The sequence below is a fragment of the Eretmochelys imbricata genome, chromosome 15, assembly GCF_965152235.1.
Source record: "Eretmochelys imbricata isolate rEreImb1 chromosome 15, rEreImb1.hap1, whole genome shotgun sequence".
In the NCBI taxonomy this organism is placed as follows: Eukaryota; Metazoa; Chordata; order Testudines; family Cheloniidae; genus Eretmochelys; species Eretmochelys imbricata.
The window spans coordinates 11,440,056-11,457,306 of record NC_135586.1 but is presented as its reverse complement, the minus strand read 5'-3'; the positions used below and the strand labels follow the sequence as shown (position 1 = coordinate 11,457,306).

The following is a 17,251-nucleotide window of genomic DNA, read 5'->3' as shown; positions in this document are numbered from 1 at the left end:
CCCCATACACAAAGGAACTGAAAAATAAGAAGCATGAAAGAACTTGACAGCTGGATATAAAAAGAGCAGTCTGATTGGCTGACAGGGATATCAGACCATATTGATAATGCCCAGTAAGTACACAAGTCTAATTTGTTTTCTTTATAATAATAAGCTGCATTTCTTAATACATTGAATTTATAGAGGACTACTCTGTTTCTCAGGTGATTAAAGTCAAGGAGCCTTTGGATTTGTGCTTTAAAGAACCATCAAATCATGCCAGACACATAATACTTATTGCTCTTTGAAAAGACGACTTTCTTAAAACGGAGCAAATGATCTTTGCTGCAGACTATTAGCTTGGAAAATGCAGCTTAATTTTTTTTTTGGGGGGGGGTCCTTAGAATAGGCTCTTTGTTTGCTGTTGCTTTTTTGCAATACAAATTTCAAAGCTAATTTTGCCCAGTTTTGATTAACAGAAAAATACCTCCCAGATTGTGACCTTTTATTTCAAATTTTAACTTACAAGGAATAGTGTATGCTAAGTTTATAAACCCCATGGCAATCAACAGTTATGATGAAACACTGAGACACCCTAATGATAACATCAGTCAAGATTACTTAACTCTTGAGACAACAAGGGCTGTCTAAATAGAACTGCTGCTGTATAATCAAATCCTGGTATTTATATGAACCTAGGTCCCAGTACCGAGACGTACTAGTTATGAGCCAAGATACAAGGAAATAGATAACAGGTGAAACTGCCTCAAACACAAATGAAGAAAATGGAATACCAAATACAACCCCTGATCCTGTAACGAACTCTGTGCAAGTGGACCCCTAGCCAGTACAGAGTCTGACTAAAATTAATTTGGATCTGAAGATGAAGGGGTTTGTCTCCACAGAGCACACTGTAGCATTAGGATCTAAAAGAAAAGTTTCTCTGAGCAAAGCATGAAAGACTGGAATGAAAGGGACATTAAGGCCTCAATTCCGCAAAGTGATATGAGTGAAGATGTACCCCTGTGCCAATGGAGAGAGTCACTGAAGTCAATGGGGCTCTGCCCACAGTAAACTCCTTGTGGGATCAGGGCTGAAGAATCTAAATATACTCATTTTCAATCAAAACTTTCATATATGTTCATATATATGCTACAGTATATATATATATATATATATATATATATATATATATAAAAATATAAAAACACACACACATATACTACAGAACTACACGGTAATGATCCAAACCCTTGCAATAAACACAATTAAGATGTTATGTTTGGGGTCCTGGCTGTAACATAATAATCGTAACCCATCTACTATGAAGATATTTGTATTGTGCTGGTCTCTGTGGTGTTTGTACCTTCCCTATTTAAAGGACTGTAAAACGTTAATAACAAAACTAGTCTAATGCTTTATATTGACCAGACAGTTCTTGGGAAGGGCAACTTCTCACTTTGAATTCCAATCCCATTCCATTTGTGAGAGTTCACAAATCCTCTGGAAACTCTATTTCCGCTGGCACTACAGGGAAGTGTCATAGATTCAGAACAATCCTGTTAATACGGCAGACAATCCCTAGGAGTCCGGATTCCTCTGGCACAGCATCTAGCATTAGAAACCCCTCACTCTCATTTGCCTTTCCCTTTTCATACCCAGAAAAGGATCTGAAAAGTGGGAGAAGGGAAAATCATGGCTTCACAGCCCAAGCTCAGCCCTACTGTAACCCCTCAGCTGCTTTTAGGAGTAACCAGGAACACTTGTGGGGCCCCTACGTTTTACAGGAGACCGTGTGCAGACTCAGCAGTTCACAGGATGGCTAGACTCCCCAGTCACAAGGCAGGACCACGGAGGCGGAGTACAACTTACAGTCCCATAACCCACTCCTCCAGTAGCAGGACCAGGATTACCTTGACAGGGAACCAACTTGCTGCTCGATCCACCTGTCTTCCAGCAGGAGACTGAGTTATACAGGGAGGTTGACTCACTGTCCGAGACCCACCCCCCACAACTGTGGGATAATGGGATGGGGGGGCCCACTCACTGCCCTAGAGCCACCCCCACACACACAGCTGTAGGCCCAGGGAGGCAATTCACTGCCCTAGAGGGCCCTCCACACACACACAGCTGTAGGACTGGGAGGGGGGCAACTCACTGCTCTAGAGCCACACACCCACACAGCTGTAGGACCGGGAGGGGGGCAACTCACTGCTCTAGAGCCCCCCCCACACACCCACACAGCTGTAGGACCGGGAGGGGGGCAACTCACTGCTCTAGAGCCCCCCCCACACACACACACAGCTGTAGGACCGGGAGGGGGGCAACTCACTGCCCTAGAGCCGCCGCCACCCCCCCCCAGATATAGGACCGGGAGAGCGGTCAAACCACTGCCCTAGACCCCCGGGCTGTGTAACCAGGGGGACTATTCACGGCCGGGCCGGACCCCACCCTCCCCTCCAGTGAGGCAACTCGTATCTCTCGCAGCAGACACCGGGCGGAACCGGGACCTAGCCGTGTCCCAGCGGCTCCTCCCGCGCAGTCCCCAGCGCAGCCTCCAGGCCCGCCCGACGCACCGCCTCTATCACCATGGCGACGAGCAGCAGCAGGACCCCAGCCCGTATCTCTGAGCTATGCGGCCCCGCAGCGGCCTCTAGCGCCTGGGAGGGGAATGGGCGAGAAGGAAACGCAGCCAAGCCCCATCATGTCTCCTTTGCCTCCTCAGTGCGTGCCAGCTCCCACATGGCTATTTGGTATGTGAATGATAAGGCCCAGCAGCCACGGGGCAAAGGACATGATCTTAAACACCCACCCACGTCCTGCTCCGAGTAACCTCAAACAATCCCATGGCACATTCTCTGGGAACACCACTCAGAGCATGTCCCCACTCCAGCAGCAGGTTAGGGGTGCTACATGTAGCCGGCTAATAGCACTTAGATCTCTTCACCTTCAGCACTAGGTGAACTGATCCTTACAACACATCTGCAGACCTAACCATTATTCCTCTTTACCTCAGGTACAGAGAGACAAGGTCATACAATCAGCCAATGGCAGAGTTGGGAGAGAGCATATGTGACTAAAATGCTCTAGGGACTTTGGGGATGAAAACTGCTATACTAATGTAAGCAAGATATATTATTATTTAGTTATTAGTTATTATTGGTTTTGAGAGGGCAGGTCATTTTGAATGACTTTCCTTGCTAATAATCTACTTCTTGTGACCAGTGTCCTTCCTTCTAAGCTTGACAATGTCCCTCTCAGACCATTTGCTAAGCTTGATCCCCAAAATGTCAAGCCCATTCATGAACCCAGAGATCCCCTGTACTTCAATACAGGCAAAATTCCACAGGGTTTCTGCCAAGAAAGAAGCCATCTGTCAGTGTCCAAATAAAGAATTTTGGGGCCCTGTGCACAGTGGCAATTGAGGGAACCCCACCTTCCCTGTCACCAGGTGGATGGGAGGACCAGGGAGGGTGTTGGAGAGCAAGCCTCCAAGCACTCACCCTGCAGTGACTTCAGTCCTTTCCTGCTGGTGCAGCTCCCAACTCCTGTTTTTCTGGCTCTTTCCACAGTATGTAGGTAGGACCCTCCCCTGCCCCCTCATTGTGTGTGTGTGTGTGTGTCCTGAGGTGGGAGCCCTGTGCAAGTGCACTGAGTGCCTTTGGTTAATCTGGGCTCACCTTTTATAGCCATCTTCATGACATCACTTTGAAACTTGCTTTTTAAGCACACAGCATATTAAAGAATGCAGTCCTTATGCAGACAAAATTCCCACTGAAATAAATGTATCTGCATGAGAACTACAAAATCAAGTCCAAAATCAGCGTAAAAACTTGACACAGTATTGCATTGGGTTAGTCACCTTTTGCCATAGCTGTAGAAAGAGGAAAATATAGTCCTTTTATATATTGCTGTTTTATGAAGTGTATGGCTATCTCCTGTTTTCTAAGGTGTTATAAGAAGTTACAAAATAGCATTTTAGCTTAGGATGCAGGGATATTTACAAAAGCTACAGTTAAACTAAACAAATTTGCAATCCATTTCAAAGTGTGTATCTAAAGTATTTTACAAATGCAAAGTAAAAAAAAAATCCATGGATACCTGTTAGTTATCTATTCTAATAGTGTATTTGTTCCAGTCCTTCTTCCCCCATTACACGTTTTTTCTTACAGAAAGATGCCTTCAATAGAATTTCTGCTCACTAAGAAATGCAGCAGGACTCCAGTTCCTGAATCCATTGTACATTCACCATTATTTAAAAAAAAATCTAAATCTATATGCATAATAATAAATAAATCTTTGTACATAGACAGTCATTAAAGAAAACCCTGGTTAAACTGTTCTTTTTAGATTACATGATTAGTTACTTTAAAGTTCACAAAAGGTGCCAGTCTATTTGACAGCCCTGGAGAATTGTATCAGACATAATATATCTGTTGCAAACAGCTATAGTAGCAATAATGGGAAGTACCCTGATTATCCTGCCCTAATTTGTAAAATCTATCATGTCTCCCTTCTAACAAATATCCCTGATCCACTCAGTTTCAGTTTTCTCCCAACCCTAGAAGTGTTATGTGGTTCCAGATATCTGCCTCAAACCTCACATGTATTCGGCTCTGATCCCGCACTGAGAACTGCACAGCAGGTGGACCCTGATAACTGAGTGGAATCCCATGAAAGACAATGGGTCTGTGTGCAGACACAGAGTCTACCTACATAGTTTCTCAAAAGAGCCTTACCTTATAGTGGGCCCTTCAAAACACTATACCCTGTAGGGCTCTTGCTTAACCCTCAAGTATGACAGTTGGAGCAGTGCTGAAGAGGTCTTCATCATGCAGTAAGCTAATTAAGGTGGACAAAGAGTGGATCAGCCTGGCAAACTTACTGTACATGGAAGGTATCAAATGGTGGCCATTTTTAAATGTATGTTTAAAGATATCACTGACTTGTAATGTAAGAAATCTTTATATAATATTATTTCATTCTACAATAAAGGTTGATGTCAATGTATTATTTAATATGGACCTTCTGTTTAATTGGAAAATAGTTGAAGATATTGACTTTTGCCCCAATCCTGCAAGTTGCTCCACAAAGGCAGATCCCTGTACTTATGTAGAGTTGACTCAACAGGGCTCCTATTCTGAACAATTTTCACATCTGGGACCCTAAATGGAGTTCTGTGGACCTAGAGGGTCCACTTACCTGGAACTCAATGCAAGATCAAGGTCTCAGATGCTGTTAATTGAATGTTGTCTAAAAAAGTTCTATAAACAGGTGTTGGAAATATATTCTCTATTTCTTGCTAATAGCATAGGTGTACCAGAAGACTGAGAATAAGAAAGATTAAGTAATACAATTCCCTGTTCTTATTTTCCTCCTGTTATGAAGACATACTAAGCTTCACTCATTTGAGAAGGGAAATGCCTCATTTTGGACTGATTTAAAGGTTAATTTTTAAAACAGGTCTTTGATGAAAAATGATTTTGCAGTGTGTATATGGGTCCCTGACAGGTGAGTACAGTGCACATGACCCTCTCCCCCCCCCCCACTTACCCCCCAAAAAACACCCCACATACAGACAATAACAAAAATAACCCTGTGCTGGAACTAAGCACTGGCCCTGCCTAAAAACCCATCATTAACAGCACAGTTGGGCTTGTTTTAAAATCACTACCTGGTATAGTTGGTCTAGCAGGGAGTCAGGCTGCACGCTTGACTCCATAGCTATTTTTTTATTTTTTCAGCTCAAAGGGGAACACAGAGCTGAGAAACTTGAGGTGGGACTGGACTGTCCCCTCCAATTTTCAGTCCCTCTTAAAAGGTATGTTTCTGCTTCCTAAGAGAACAGTTGTCCTGCATAGAAAATCCTTGTTCCTCTTCCCTTACCTCTGTCTCTCTGTTCTTAGGCTCCAAGTGCCGCAGGGCAGGGGCCCATCCCTTCTCTTGCATATGAAAATCACCTAGCACTACTCACACAACATGGGAAATTGTTTACAGGCTCAACAGCATCTTTATAAATACACAGCACAAGGACTCAGAGTGGTAGCCGTGTTAGTCTGTATCAGCAAAAACAACAAGGAGTCCTTGTGGCACCTTAGAGACTAACAAATTTATTTGAGCATAAGCTTTCATGGGCTAAAACCCACTTCATCAGATGCATGGAGTAGAAAATACAGAAGCAGGTATATATACATAGTATATGAAAAGATGAGCATTGCCTTATCAAGTGGGGGATCAGTGCTAACGAGACAATTCAATTAACAGTAGAATACCAAGGGAGGAAAAATCACTTTTGTAGTGGTAATGAGGGTGTCCTGTTTCAAACAGTTGACAGGAAGGTGTGAGTAACAGTAAGGGGAAATTAGTATAGAGAGCTTGAGTTCTTAGTACAAACTCACCCGTATAGGGAATCTGGAAATAAAACATCAGGAAATGATAAATGCAGGAGTCAAAAAAACCCCAACCAAACAAAAAAGTCTGTCAGCTTCGGTGCACATGGTCCTTAAACCATACTCCCGCCCCCGCAGCATGGGCTGGCTGGTGATAGTGCCTGAGGGGTCCTCGCAATTCGTCAAACCATCCGTCTTCTATGGATATGTCTACAAAAAAATCGGTACTAGGCCGTGATTCACTTTTGAAGTTCGCTATAAAGAGGCGAGGAGGCGCCATACGGCGGGAGGCTGTGCTTTTCAGTCAGGCATTACAGCCGAGAGCTCCCGGGCCGGGCGAGCGGGCCGCGCCTGCGCGGTGGCTATTAAAGGGGTGAGCGGTGGGCGCTAGAAAGCCCCGGTTACGGTGGCTGAGGAGAGACAAAGTGCGAGAGTCGGGCAAATCGGGAGAGGGCGCGTGAGCGAGCGAGCTGGAGAAGGGAACGGAGAACAGTGGGGGAGTAGCGGCGGCGCGAGCCGGGGGCGGGCAAGCGGCTGGGCGGGGAGGGAGCCGTGTGTGGCGAGCGCGGCGCGGGGCGCTGCTGGGGGGGGAGGGGAGAGAAGCCGGTCACTAGGGCTAAGTAACGCCGCGGGCGGCGGCAAGGCCTTGTGTGGAGCTGAGCGCTCTGGAGGGGACCTCGTCTTCTGCACAGTGAGTATCCTCTTGGCCGGGGCTGGGGCCGCCTACCGCCAGGTGAGGCGTTACCTGCCGCTCGCCACCGGTTTGTTGGTGGCTGGGCCTAGTAAGACCGGGCAGCCCTGGGTCCTCTTTTCTCCGTCCCCATCCCAGACGAGGGCCTCCTATCGCGGTGAGAGTCAGGTCACCCATGGGGCAGGTGGAGAGGGCGGGGGGGCTGCTCTGTCTCGTCTTGCCAGCCATGAGCCTGGGGCCCTCTCTCTGCCTTGTCAGCTGTCTAGGCTTGCCCACAGCCCCTTATTACGAGGGGCAGCCCCTATTTTTTCCTCTCTATACAATAAGAGCACTGCAAAAAGCAGCAAGAAGTATCTCTGGTGAATATAAGTGGTGTTCACAACAATATTGATTATGATAATATCAGGAAGAGAGGTGGGGTAGGGGTGCTAAGAAAACTGGTCTGTATTTTTGAAATACAGTGTTGGCAACCATACAGAAACAGTGGCACTGGCTCTCTGTGTAGGGCTCTGTTGGCTCTGCAAGCCATGGCTTGGAGGCCCAGGCCCCTCCATGGTATGCCTGTGTGTCTACTGTCCTGCATGCCACAAAATGGGGTGCAAGTGACTGTCATGGCCAGGTGGCATAGGCATCTAGGACTTCCCTGCCTGAGGGAGAGGGCTTCCTATCCAATCTGTCTTTTTCATTTCACGAACTTCCCTTCTGTACTCTGGTTCTGTCCCTGTACTAATCTCTGTGTTAAAGCTGCTTAAGAGCTGGGTCTCTGAATTACAAAGGAGTCTAGGCTCCTATGATTGATTGATTTAATTAATATTTGTTCTAGAGCTGTTAGTTAAGATATTTTACAACCAGTTATAGTTTGGAGGCACAAAACAGCCAGCACATCAAACAGTAAAAATATTTTTTGTGGAATGTAATTTCTTATGTTAAATGTAAATTGATGACTGTTCCATGGGCAGTAAGGAAGGTGTACACCATAAAGCCTTCAGCTGTGTTGTCTATTTTATTAACATAATTCTTTTTTAATCAGGTCCATAGTCAAGGCTTTCAAGTAGCCATGGATAAGAGAGGGGCTATAGCAGAAATTGAAAATGGGGACACTTTCCTTGACTTGAACAGAATAACAGTAAAATCTCATCGTTACACAAAAGTAAGCTAACCTTTTTCTTTAAAAATTGTATGAATTCAGTGTTTATGAAACACTTAAATGGATTAAAAGTGATCAATTTCAGGAAAAAAAAAAAGTCCTACTTTCCTCCTCCTCCTCCTCCTGGTCCAGAGTAGGATTTGAAGGTGTGTTATAGCTATATATTAGTTTAAACAAGGAATGCTGTCTTAAATGGACACCATCACCTCACTGTAGTATCTGTGCCCCACAACATGTGCTAAACTGATCAAGTTGAAGCCTATGCTTGCCCTCCACTATGCTTTAAAATGTGTTGGCAAATGTGATGCATAACATGTCTTAAATTCTAGTCTGGTCATGGTCCAAATAGACATCATACCAAACATGGAGGAGAGTCCTTCTAGGAGGAAGGATAGTATAGTCTCCTTGGAATGTTTAGTTCTCATGTGGATAGCTGTATCAAACTTGGCTTCTAAATACATAGATGCCTTGTGCAGTGAATGCAGTTTCAGGACTTATGAAGTGAGTTCAGTTGTGAAGCAGGGGAAAGCTGAGGCCCTACATAAGACAGGAACAGAGATTTAATTTTGGAAGAAACTTTCAAGTATTGACACTGTCTAGATATGGCTTAAGCTTTATAGTTCTCACCATACTCTTATTGGTTCATGCACTTGCAAACTATATCCAATTCTTATATATTGGAGAAACTGGTAGCCCGCTTCTGCTAATGTTGGTATTCTGCATTGGCAGCATTGCTGAAAGTGTTTGCTTCACTGTGGGAAGACATGAGGAAACTCTTTTGTTTACTGTGGTGATTAGGATTTAACCATGTTGGGTGCTGTGCAAACAGATTAAAAAAATTGTTCCTGCCCTGGAAAGTTTACAATCTGAATATAAGACAAAGCCCAACAAGTGGGCTTAATAAATAAAAGGATGCAGTTAGAGGAGAATGCAGTTACATAAGCTAGGTAGTATATGATGTGAGTTGATTCCATTACTCTCTTGAAAGTATGTCTCTATTTTAAGAAAGACTCTTATTAATCTCTAAGGTTTTTGCAAGTTTGCTCATCTCCGTTAAATGAAAGCCTAGCTTCTTTCAGCATGCCTTCTAACACTGACTCAAAACCTATTTTTATAGATATATATATGTAAAAAAAAATTAGGAACTAGCAAGATGTGTACAAAGATCCTTACTTTTTGTAAGACCTAGGCTCCTTTTACCCTCTATCTGTATTGGTTTTACTTGTCTGCAGATCACTGTGCTCTGTTATGTATAATATGTTGTCATTCTTTCCCATGATACAATTAACTTCAAGTGAGGGACTGAATTGTTGGGATGAGGCAGGGTTATTGGTGGCTTTACAGCAGTAATGACTTGTCAACTGCCAAAACAATTTTTTTGAGAAGGGAGGTGCAATTAAGCCGCTTAATCTTGTGCGTGTCTTCCCCTCAATCTTTAGTTCTGCCAGTGTGCCCAGTCCCCTTTGGTATTAGGTTTCTCAGTAGTTTGAGATGGCCGGTGGGGAGGGGGAATGCAAAGTATAGCAGTTTTCCCTAAGACTGAGTACTGTATGAGGCTTCCTTCAGATTCTGGTAGATGCATATCATTTGTTTGGCCTGAGGTGGCTGATAGTCAACGAGGTACATCTTGCCCAAAAGCTAAATGGGTGCCTCTGTCTTGCTCCCAGTTCCTACTGGCATGGGAAACAAAGATCCAAGCTTTGGTCCTCAATCCTGATGTGTGGGACCTAGACTGCTAATGCCCTGGAGTTTCACTCCTCTGCCTCAGGAGTGTGCTACCACTGCTTCTGTGTTCCCTGAACCAACAATACTAGTGATATATATGTCTGTGCCCCTAATTTTGATCAGGATGCAGTTGTTAAACTAATGGCAGGATACTTCTAGTCTCACTCAACTGATACTGCAGTTTTAGTGGCAATTGACATCTGTCCTTAGGTTAACATTTCTTGTAATTTCCTCACTTTGTGAGTTTTTTTTTAAAGGGTTATCTGTTCTCCTAAGTAAAAGGATTGGTTCTAGGGTTTAGCCAGAGCACCTTAAATGCATATTAAAAAAAAATGATTCAAGTCACCAGATTCCAAACTAGTCTGAAGCACTGATGGTCCAGAACACCTAGTGGTGGTTTGTGGAGAATGGCTATTTATTCTCCCTGTTTCCACCTGCTAGGAGCATCGTTTAATGTGATTTTAATATCTACTGTGTAAACAGTCACTGCAGGGCTATTACGTAATTAGAAAGTGGGAGGGCAGTTGGTCCACACCATGAAAGCTTGCAAACCCTTTGATCTAATTTTTTTCAAAAGGTGACCAGTCTAAGTTTTAGAACTAAAATGTAGCTTTTTAGCAATATTTAACACTTACAATTTGTGTTCCAAGTGCTGTGCAGATACTAATCCTCACCATCACTAACAGAAGTGGAAGTGTTATTCCCACTTCATAAATAAAGTGCATCTCAAAGGCCGCATAGTCAGTCACTGAAAGAGCCTGGTCTAGAACACACATTCTCCTGACTAACAACCCAAGGCTCATTATTATAGCTTATGGTGTCTCATGCTTTGTCTAAACCAGTGAACTAAGTAGCTGCTTTTGAACTTTCCATTTGTGGAGAACTTGGCCAACTTACACTGTTCAGGCCTGGTCTACACTTAAAATTGAATTGTAGATTTTTTTTTTATTATTTTTAGTTTTTGCACTCCTGAGCAACATAATTATGTTGACCTAACCTCTAGTGTAGATGCAGCTAATTCTTCCATTGACCTAGCTACTATCACTCGGAAGTGGTGTTCCTACACTGATGGAAAAACCCCTTGTGGAGATGCAGCCTGCACCAACAGTACAGGATTATGCAGCATAGCTGTGGTGCTATATAGTTGTACATTGCTATGGATGTTACCCAGTAGGCTAGACAATCTTTGGCTGACATCTGCTCTAGATATCAAGTCCTATATTTTGGATGGTCTTGCTGCACTCAAAGGTAAAGGTTCCTTAGGTAAATAAGGTACAGCTTCTCAGCCCCAGGTGTGTTTTGGTATTTCTAATTTGCTTAAACTTAATAGTGGCTGTCAGATGGCTCAACGCTTTTTTTTTTTAAATCCACTCATCACAAGCCTCAAACTTATTTAAAAAAACATGAGTGGCCATATTGGGTCAGACCAGTGGTCCGTCTAGTATCCAGTCTTCCGCCAGTGGCCCATGTTTCATAGGGAATGAACCGAATAGGGCAATTATCAAGTGATCCATCCCCTGTTGTCCAAGCCCAGCTTCTGGTAGTCAAAGGTTTAGGGACACCAGGGTGTGCAGTTGCATCCCTGACCATCTTGATTAATAGCTATTTATGGAGCTATGCTACATGATCTTATCAAATTATGTTTTTGAACCTAGTTACACTTCTGATCTTCACCACATCTCCTGCATTAAGTTCCCTGGGTTGACTGACTGGATTGTGTGAAGAAGCACTGAATCATTAAATGCTAGGGAGAAGTTTCCTTTTCAGGCTAGCTTGGTGCTGCACGTCCTGGCTATTGCTAGGATCCCTTTATTCTTCTGGCTCCTTCTTGCTCAGTATTATCAGTTTGTCTCCCTGATTCCCGAATGAAAACGACTCGGGAGGGAGTAGGGGTAATCAGAAACCAACACCGTCAGTGCTACAGTGATGTAAATTGCTGTCCAAAGAACTGATGCTGCTCCTTTGTGCTTTAAATGGAGCAAATCAGAAAGATGATGGCTGGTCTTCTAGTTTATCTTAAAGGTAACTTCAGAAAGTATGCTGTAGTAGACGTTTTTTATTTGAATCCTAATAGTAAAGGGGGAAAACTTAAATGTGTGGCATATTTATTCTACCCAATGCTGAATTATGAATAACTATTGTACAATATCCACTTATAGTATAAACAGTATATCTAGAGGGGACTCCGTGCTATTTGGAGCAGGGGGAGGCAAACTTTTTGGCCCTAGGGCCACATTGGGTACAGAAATTGTATGGAGGGCTGGGTAGGGAAGGCTGGGGGAGGCTATGCCTCCCCAAATGGCAAGGCATGGCCTGGCCCCCGCCCCCATTCCAGCCTCCCAGAACTCCCACCCAACACCCCCTGCTCCCCACCCCTGACTGCCCCCTGGGACTCCTGCATGCTATCCAAACACCTCTGCTCTCTGCCCCCATCCAACCCTCCCTGTTCCCCCCACACCATGTTACCTGTGGTATGGGGGAAAGGGGGGCTCAGTCCTTTCCCTGTGTTTCTCCTGTTCATTTGGCTGCTCTCCCTGGCAGTCGGGCAGAGCTCACTCCCTGTCTGGGCTTTTCTGCTGGGGACAGGGGCCAAGCATGTGGGGGGGGTGGGGATTGCGGTTGCTCTACCTCTGTCCCCAGCAGCAGGGTCCAGGCCCCTTGACCACCCCCTTGCTCCTCGCCTTCTTCTCCTCCGCGCGCCCCCCCCCCCCCCCCCGGGCCAACTCCTCCTGACTGCGCTGCCCTGGAACACCAGGTCTGGCCGCGCTATAGCTGTGCTGGCCAGAGCTGCAGCCACACTGCCCAAGTGCTGGGGGGGACTGTGACTGGGAGGGAGGGGTCGGGGCTAGCCTCTGCCCCGCTCACCATGCTGCCAGGGTGTTGGGCAGGCTCCTCTGCAAGCCTGTCCTGACCCCACTCCCTGGCAGGCGCTCAGGGCCCAGAGGGAAGGGTCCTGCAGGCTAGATGTGGCCCAAGGGCCAGTTTGCCCCCCTCTGGTTTAGAGGAATGACCAGGTTTAAGTTAAGGGCTTCCGAATTTTACTCACTGCTCTGCCTCCATTTAATCATAACATTGGGATAAAGCTTGTCTGCTTCACAAGAGTGACTAATTGTTTAGTAAATATTTTCACAGCACTTCAAACATCAAATTTTAACATAACTGTAAACCTAGCATGACAATTACTTTCCTGCCTTTTTACAATCACTGGTGATACTAATATTTTCCCCAGCAGGTAAATGAGTAAAATTTTGCAAAGCTTTTATAAAAACACTTACTTATGTAGTACTGTACTTGCTGTAGTCACACAAGTTTCACAACATGCTGCAACTAAGAAAATATGGGAGAACCTGGAAACAAGTTGTAGCTCCACGTGAAGGAAAAGCATCTCATGTCCACTGTAACCTTGTTTCTGGCTGAGTAAAACCATACCTCTAAGTTTAGATAGTAATCTACCCCTGTGTGACTGGAATAGCTGTTTTCACATATTTCACAACTAAACTTAAACATTGCAGTAATTAAACATTTGAAAAGTAATAGGCTAAAAACTTTTTATTTTTAGCTGGTATACAGCAGCATGACTTGAAATTTTATGTGGAAGTATGAATACGCTGGGGAATTGCCCAGTAACTGAATGAGTAAAAATTATTTGTAAATGGACTGATGCACTCAGTCCATCCTTTAGGATTTTTTAGCATTAGTTTTCTTTCAGACATTCAATGCTAAAAATCTGAAGGCAAGGATTCTTCATTCACTATTCTCAAATGTGGTTTAGAACAGCTTTGGGATTCCAGAATATGTAGTATTTTAATTCATTGTGACACTCTCTCCCTTTTTTCAGAATAAACTATCTACTTGCCAATTAGCTTTCAAAAGTTTAACTAGTAAAAAGAGCTCCTCTTGACCTCTCAGGCCATGTCAATCCTATAGCACCCATGTCAGAATAGCCCCATAGTGTTGGATGCAGCTTACACAGTGTATCCTGTATCGGTTCAGGATTTGTGCCATTTTTTAAATCCTTTTAATGTGCTTCAGCAGAGGGATATAACTGGCCTCGAATTATTCAAGGATTTGTATCTCCTAAATTTCTGGTCCACTTAAAAATTAAGTCTTAGAGTTTCCTGCAATTAATGAAGTTTCACTACCACTGCTTCTGTCTTCATTAACTTTGAATCTGTATGTTCCAAACTCTAATTTTTTGCATTACCATGGGATGTGACTTATTTGCTCCTAGCATCAATAGCGCATAATTGGTTTTAAAATAGCTCTGAATCCTCTGCTTCAACTCTTCATGTTAAACTCAGTTCTCTGAACAATTTGTTCAGTCAGCATCATAATGGTCAGAAAGGCATGGTCTCTCAAAGGATAAGCAATTTGAAAGAGTTCCCATTGGGTTGGCTTGTGGCAACATTGTACAACCTAATGCTTAAATTTCTGACAATCCCTTTCAACAATCTCATTTCACTCAAGCCTGCCCCAGCATCGAGACAAAGTAGCTTGTTGTTGCTCTTGATCAAACTGAATCTGTCACCAAACCTAATGTTATCCTTTGTTTGGGAATGCCATCTGCCTGATATCTGTCTAATGTTGCTTTTCTGGAATACTAAGCTATCACTTGTCTCAATAGGCAGAGAACACTTAAATTCCAGTGAAACTTCTAAGACAGATCTGTATTGATTCTTGATGTATATAGTATAACTTAAATGTTTGTGAAGAAACAGCACAGCAGTTGGTTTTTCTACATTGTCTTGTTTCAAATTGACACTAATAGCAAATCCTACAAGTACCCAAAATAGACCTGTTGGTAGCATCTTTCAAGTATTGCAGTAATGGTAATTGAATTGTACTTTGAACAAAAAACAGATCAATAGTTTGGGAAAACCATTCAGATTAGTTAACTTCATCTATGATATTTAAATAAACCTGTATGCTTTGGAACAAGTTTTTTGCTTTCTGTTTATATCCTATCCAAGTGAGAGTCAGAACTAACTTGCATCTTTTCCTTTCTAGGAAGAACTCTTGAATATTAAAGAGCGTCCCCACTCTAAACAGAGGCCTTCATGTCTTTCTGAAAAATATGACAGGTATGTTCTGGTCTTAAAATAAACTTGACTATCTTTAACTGGATAATCTTTTAAAAATTCCACAAGAAAAATCCTTAAAGTACTTTTAAAACTGTTTATCTTAAGTCCCCTACCAAGGCTTGTTTTAAGCTAATGCCTTTCAGAAAATAGATGTAGGGTGGGGTAGTCTGAGCAAAGTATCTTTAGCTCTATAGCTGGTATCTATACTACTCCTGTGTATGTTGACATGGCGCATAAACAATTTTTACTGATTTCTTGGCAACATATAGCATGAGTTGTTACGGCAACTTTGATTTCTCATTTCCTTCACTTTAAGATTGAAGGCACATGAATTTCTGGCTTGAGCAAATCATTCATGCTACAAGAAGAATCTGTATAGTGGTCAGATTAGTGTCTTAACCTGCCTCATAGGCAAATGACAGAATTGTAATTGGTGTGAAAGGAAGCCCTGTTAACGCAACAAGATTGGAAGAGAACAAATCTTATTCTTGGAAGATAAATTGGGGATGGAACTGTCAAGTGTGAACTCAATGTTTCATACAACTTTGCGTATCTTGTGTTATCTTTATACTGATATTTGATGAACTCTTCCACATTTTGCTACCTTCATAAAGATATCTAGAATACCATGTAAATGGACCAGTTTGAGGTAGGAAACGTCAGAAACACAGATCACTAGTCTGAGTGCAACCCTTCTCGCTTAAGTATTACTGTAATGGATTAGTGGCTTAAAGTACATCTTGTCTTTGTTAAAGTGAGCACTTTCTTTAAAAAGGGCTTTGTAATTTTATTTTCCTAGTGACGGAGTGTGGGACCCTGAGAAATGGCATGCATCTCTGTACCCAAGTTCAGGGCGAACCTCACCAGTGGAAGGGTTCAAAAAAGACTTGGATTCAGACCGGACTTCTCTCATGCGCAGGATAGTTGGTGAGTGCACCATTTTTACAATATGGGGTGCTCAATAAGAACCTAGGATACTAGCAAAATTATTCCCTCATGGTTTACAGTGGTGGTATAAAACTGAGTGAGGGAAGTGTTAGATATAATCCTGAAGGAAAGAGGTCTAAAACTACAACTTCAGCAAAATCTCAGTTGCTTTAGCAACAGTGGGAGTGCTAGTGTAGACTGGCCACTAGTATTCTTATCACTGTGTAATTACCTTGTTCTGTTCCCTCCCCCTTCTCCCCCCCAACCCCCCCAAATAAAGCACCAGCTGCTGGTCTGTTCTAGTGCTTTTACTAGTGGAAATACACTATTGGATTTCCCTGTAACTGTGTTTGAAGTTAAGGCCTCAAACTTGGCTAGGGCATTAAAGGCAGTAATTCCTCAATGTCTGTCTAAATTAATAAAACCCCTCTATATTCTAGTTTTGTGTTGATCTTTTTGGATATCATTCCATCAATATGATAAATTATAATGCTTCACTTCTCATCATGCTTTTTGTGGCAGTACTTTGAGGTTAGATTCAAGCAAGGAACCACTTGAAAATGATTTATGGTTTTATAGACATGAATTAGATATAAACCATTTTAACTTAAACACTTTGTGTTTCTCTAGGTATGGGGAAGAAACATCCATTTTCAAGTACTTGTAGCTAAAACTGGAGTATATTCCAGTGTTTTACAAATGGGCTCTGTAATGCCACTGGCTACTTGTCCAGCTTTCATGTTAATCTGTTCTCAAAATAACACAGATAGCTTCTCTAGAATACTACTCTTGCAATCTGCAGATCCTAGGGAGCGGGTGAAAGAAGATGATTTGGATGTAGTCCTAAGTCCCCAAAGGCGGAGCTTTGGAGGAGGCTGCCATGTGACTGCAGCTGTCAGCTCACGTCGAGCAGGGAGCCCTTTGGAGAAGGAGAATGATGGTGTTCGTGTTGTTGGTGGACGTAGGATTGGAAGTGGAAGAATCATCTCTGCCCGCAATTTTGATAAAGACCACCGGGGTGGTGAAAAGGACATGCGTGATTCTAGAGACACAAGGGACAGAGATCGTGAAAGGGACTACAAAGACAAGCGTTTCAGGGTTTGTTCTCGTGACTGTTTTCATAATTTTAATGATGGGGTGGTCTCAGTCCCTGGTCTTTCAAATGAGATGATCAACTGTGGTGGCTTCTGGTGTTGGATTATCCATCTACTAGATGAGCTTGATTAAGCTTCCTTTTTACAGCTGTTAGGTGGTGGTAACTTTTTATGGCAATAACCTGAGTGAGTGAAACAGACGACTCAGGAATTTTTGG

General features: G+C 43.3%; 2 protein-coding genes across 7 annotated transcripts in view; one reads left to right on the top strand and one right to left on the bottom strand.

Annotated features, from left to right (window-relative positions):
* Positions 1–6,487, bottom strand: part of SFI1 (SFI1 centrin binding protein) — an 81,506-nt gene extending 75,019 nt beyond the window's left edge. For 2 of the 3 annotated variants that reach the window (XM_077835262.1, XM_077835260.1), the window contains exon 1: positions 1,893–2,456. The gene's annotated coding sequence lies outside the window, so the exon portion shown is untranslated. Of the gene's footprint in view, positions 1–1,892; positions 2,457–6,377 lie in introns of those variants that run through there. The other variant, XM_077835261.1, reaches the window with a different exon arrangement.
* A 475-nt stretch (positions 6,488–6,962) lies between these two features.
* Positions 6,963–17,251, top strand: part of EIF4ENIF1 (eukaryotic translation initiation factor 4E nuclear import factor 1) — a 36,128-nt gene continuing 25,839 nt past the window's right edge. For all 4 annotated transcript variants that reach the window (XM_077834922.1, XM_077834924.1, XM_077834925.1 and 1 more), the window contains exons 1-5: positions 6,963–7,059; positions 8,090–8,209; positions 14,939–15,012; positions 15,812–15,939; positions 16,742–17,037. In XM_077834922.1, the coding sequence (XP_077691048.1) occupies positions 8,117–8,209; positions 14,939–15,012; positions 15,812–15,939; positions 16,742–17,037 (591 nt within the window). In that variant the 5' untranslated portion in view covers positions 6,963–7,059; positions 8,090–8,116. The remainder of the gene's footprint in view (positions 7,060–8,089; positions 8,210–14,938; positions 15,013–15,811; positions 15,940–16,741; positions 17,038–17,251) is intronic.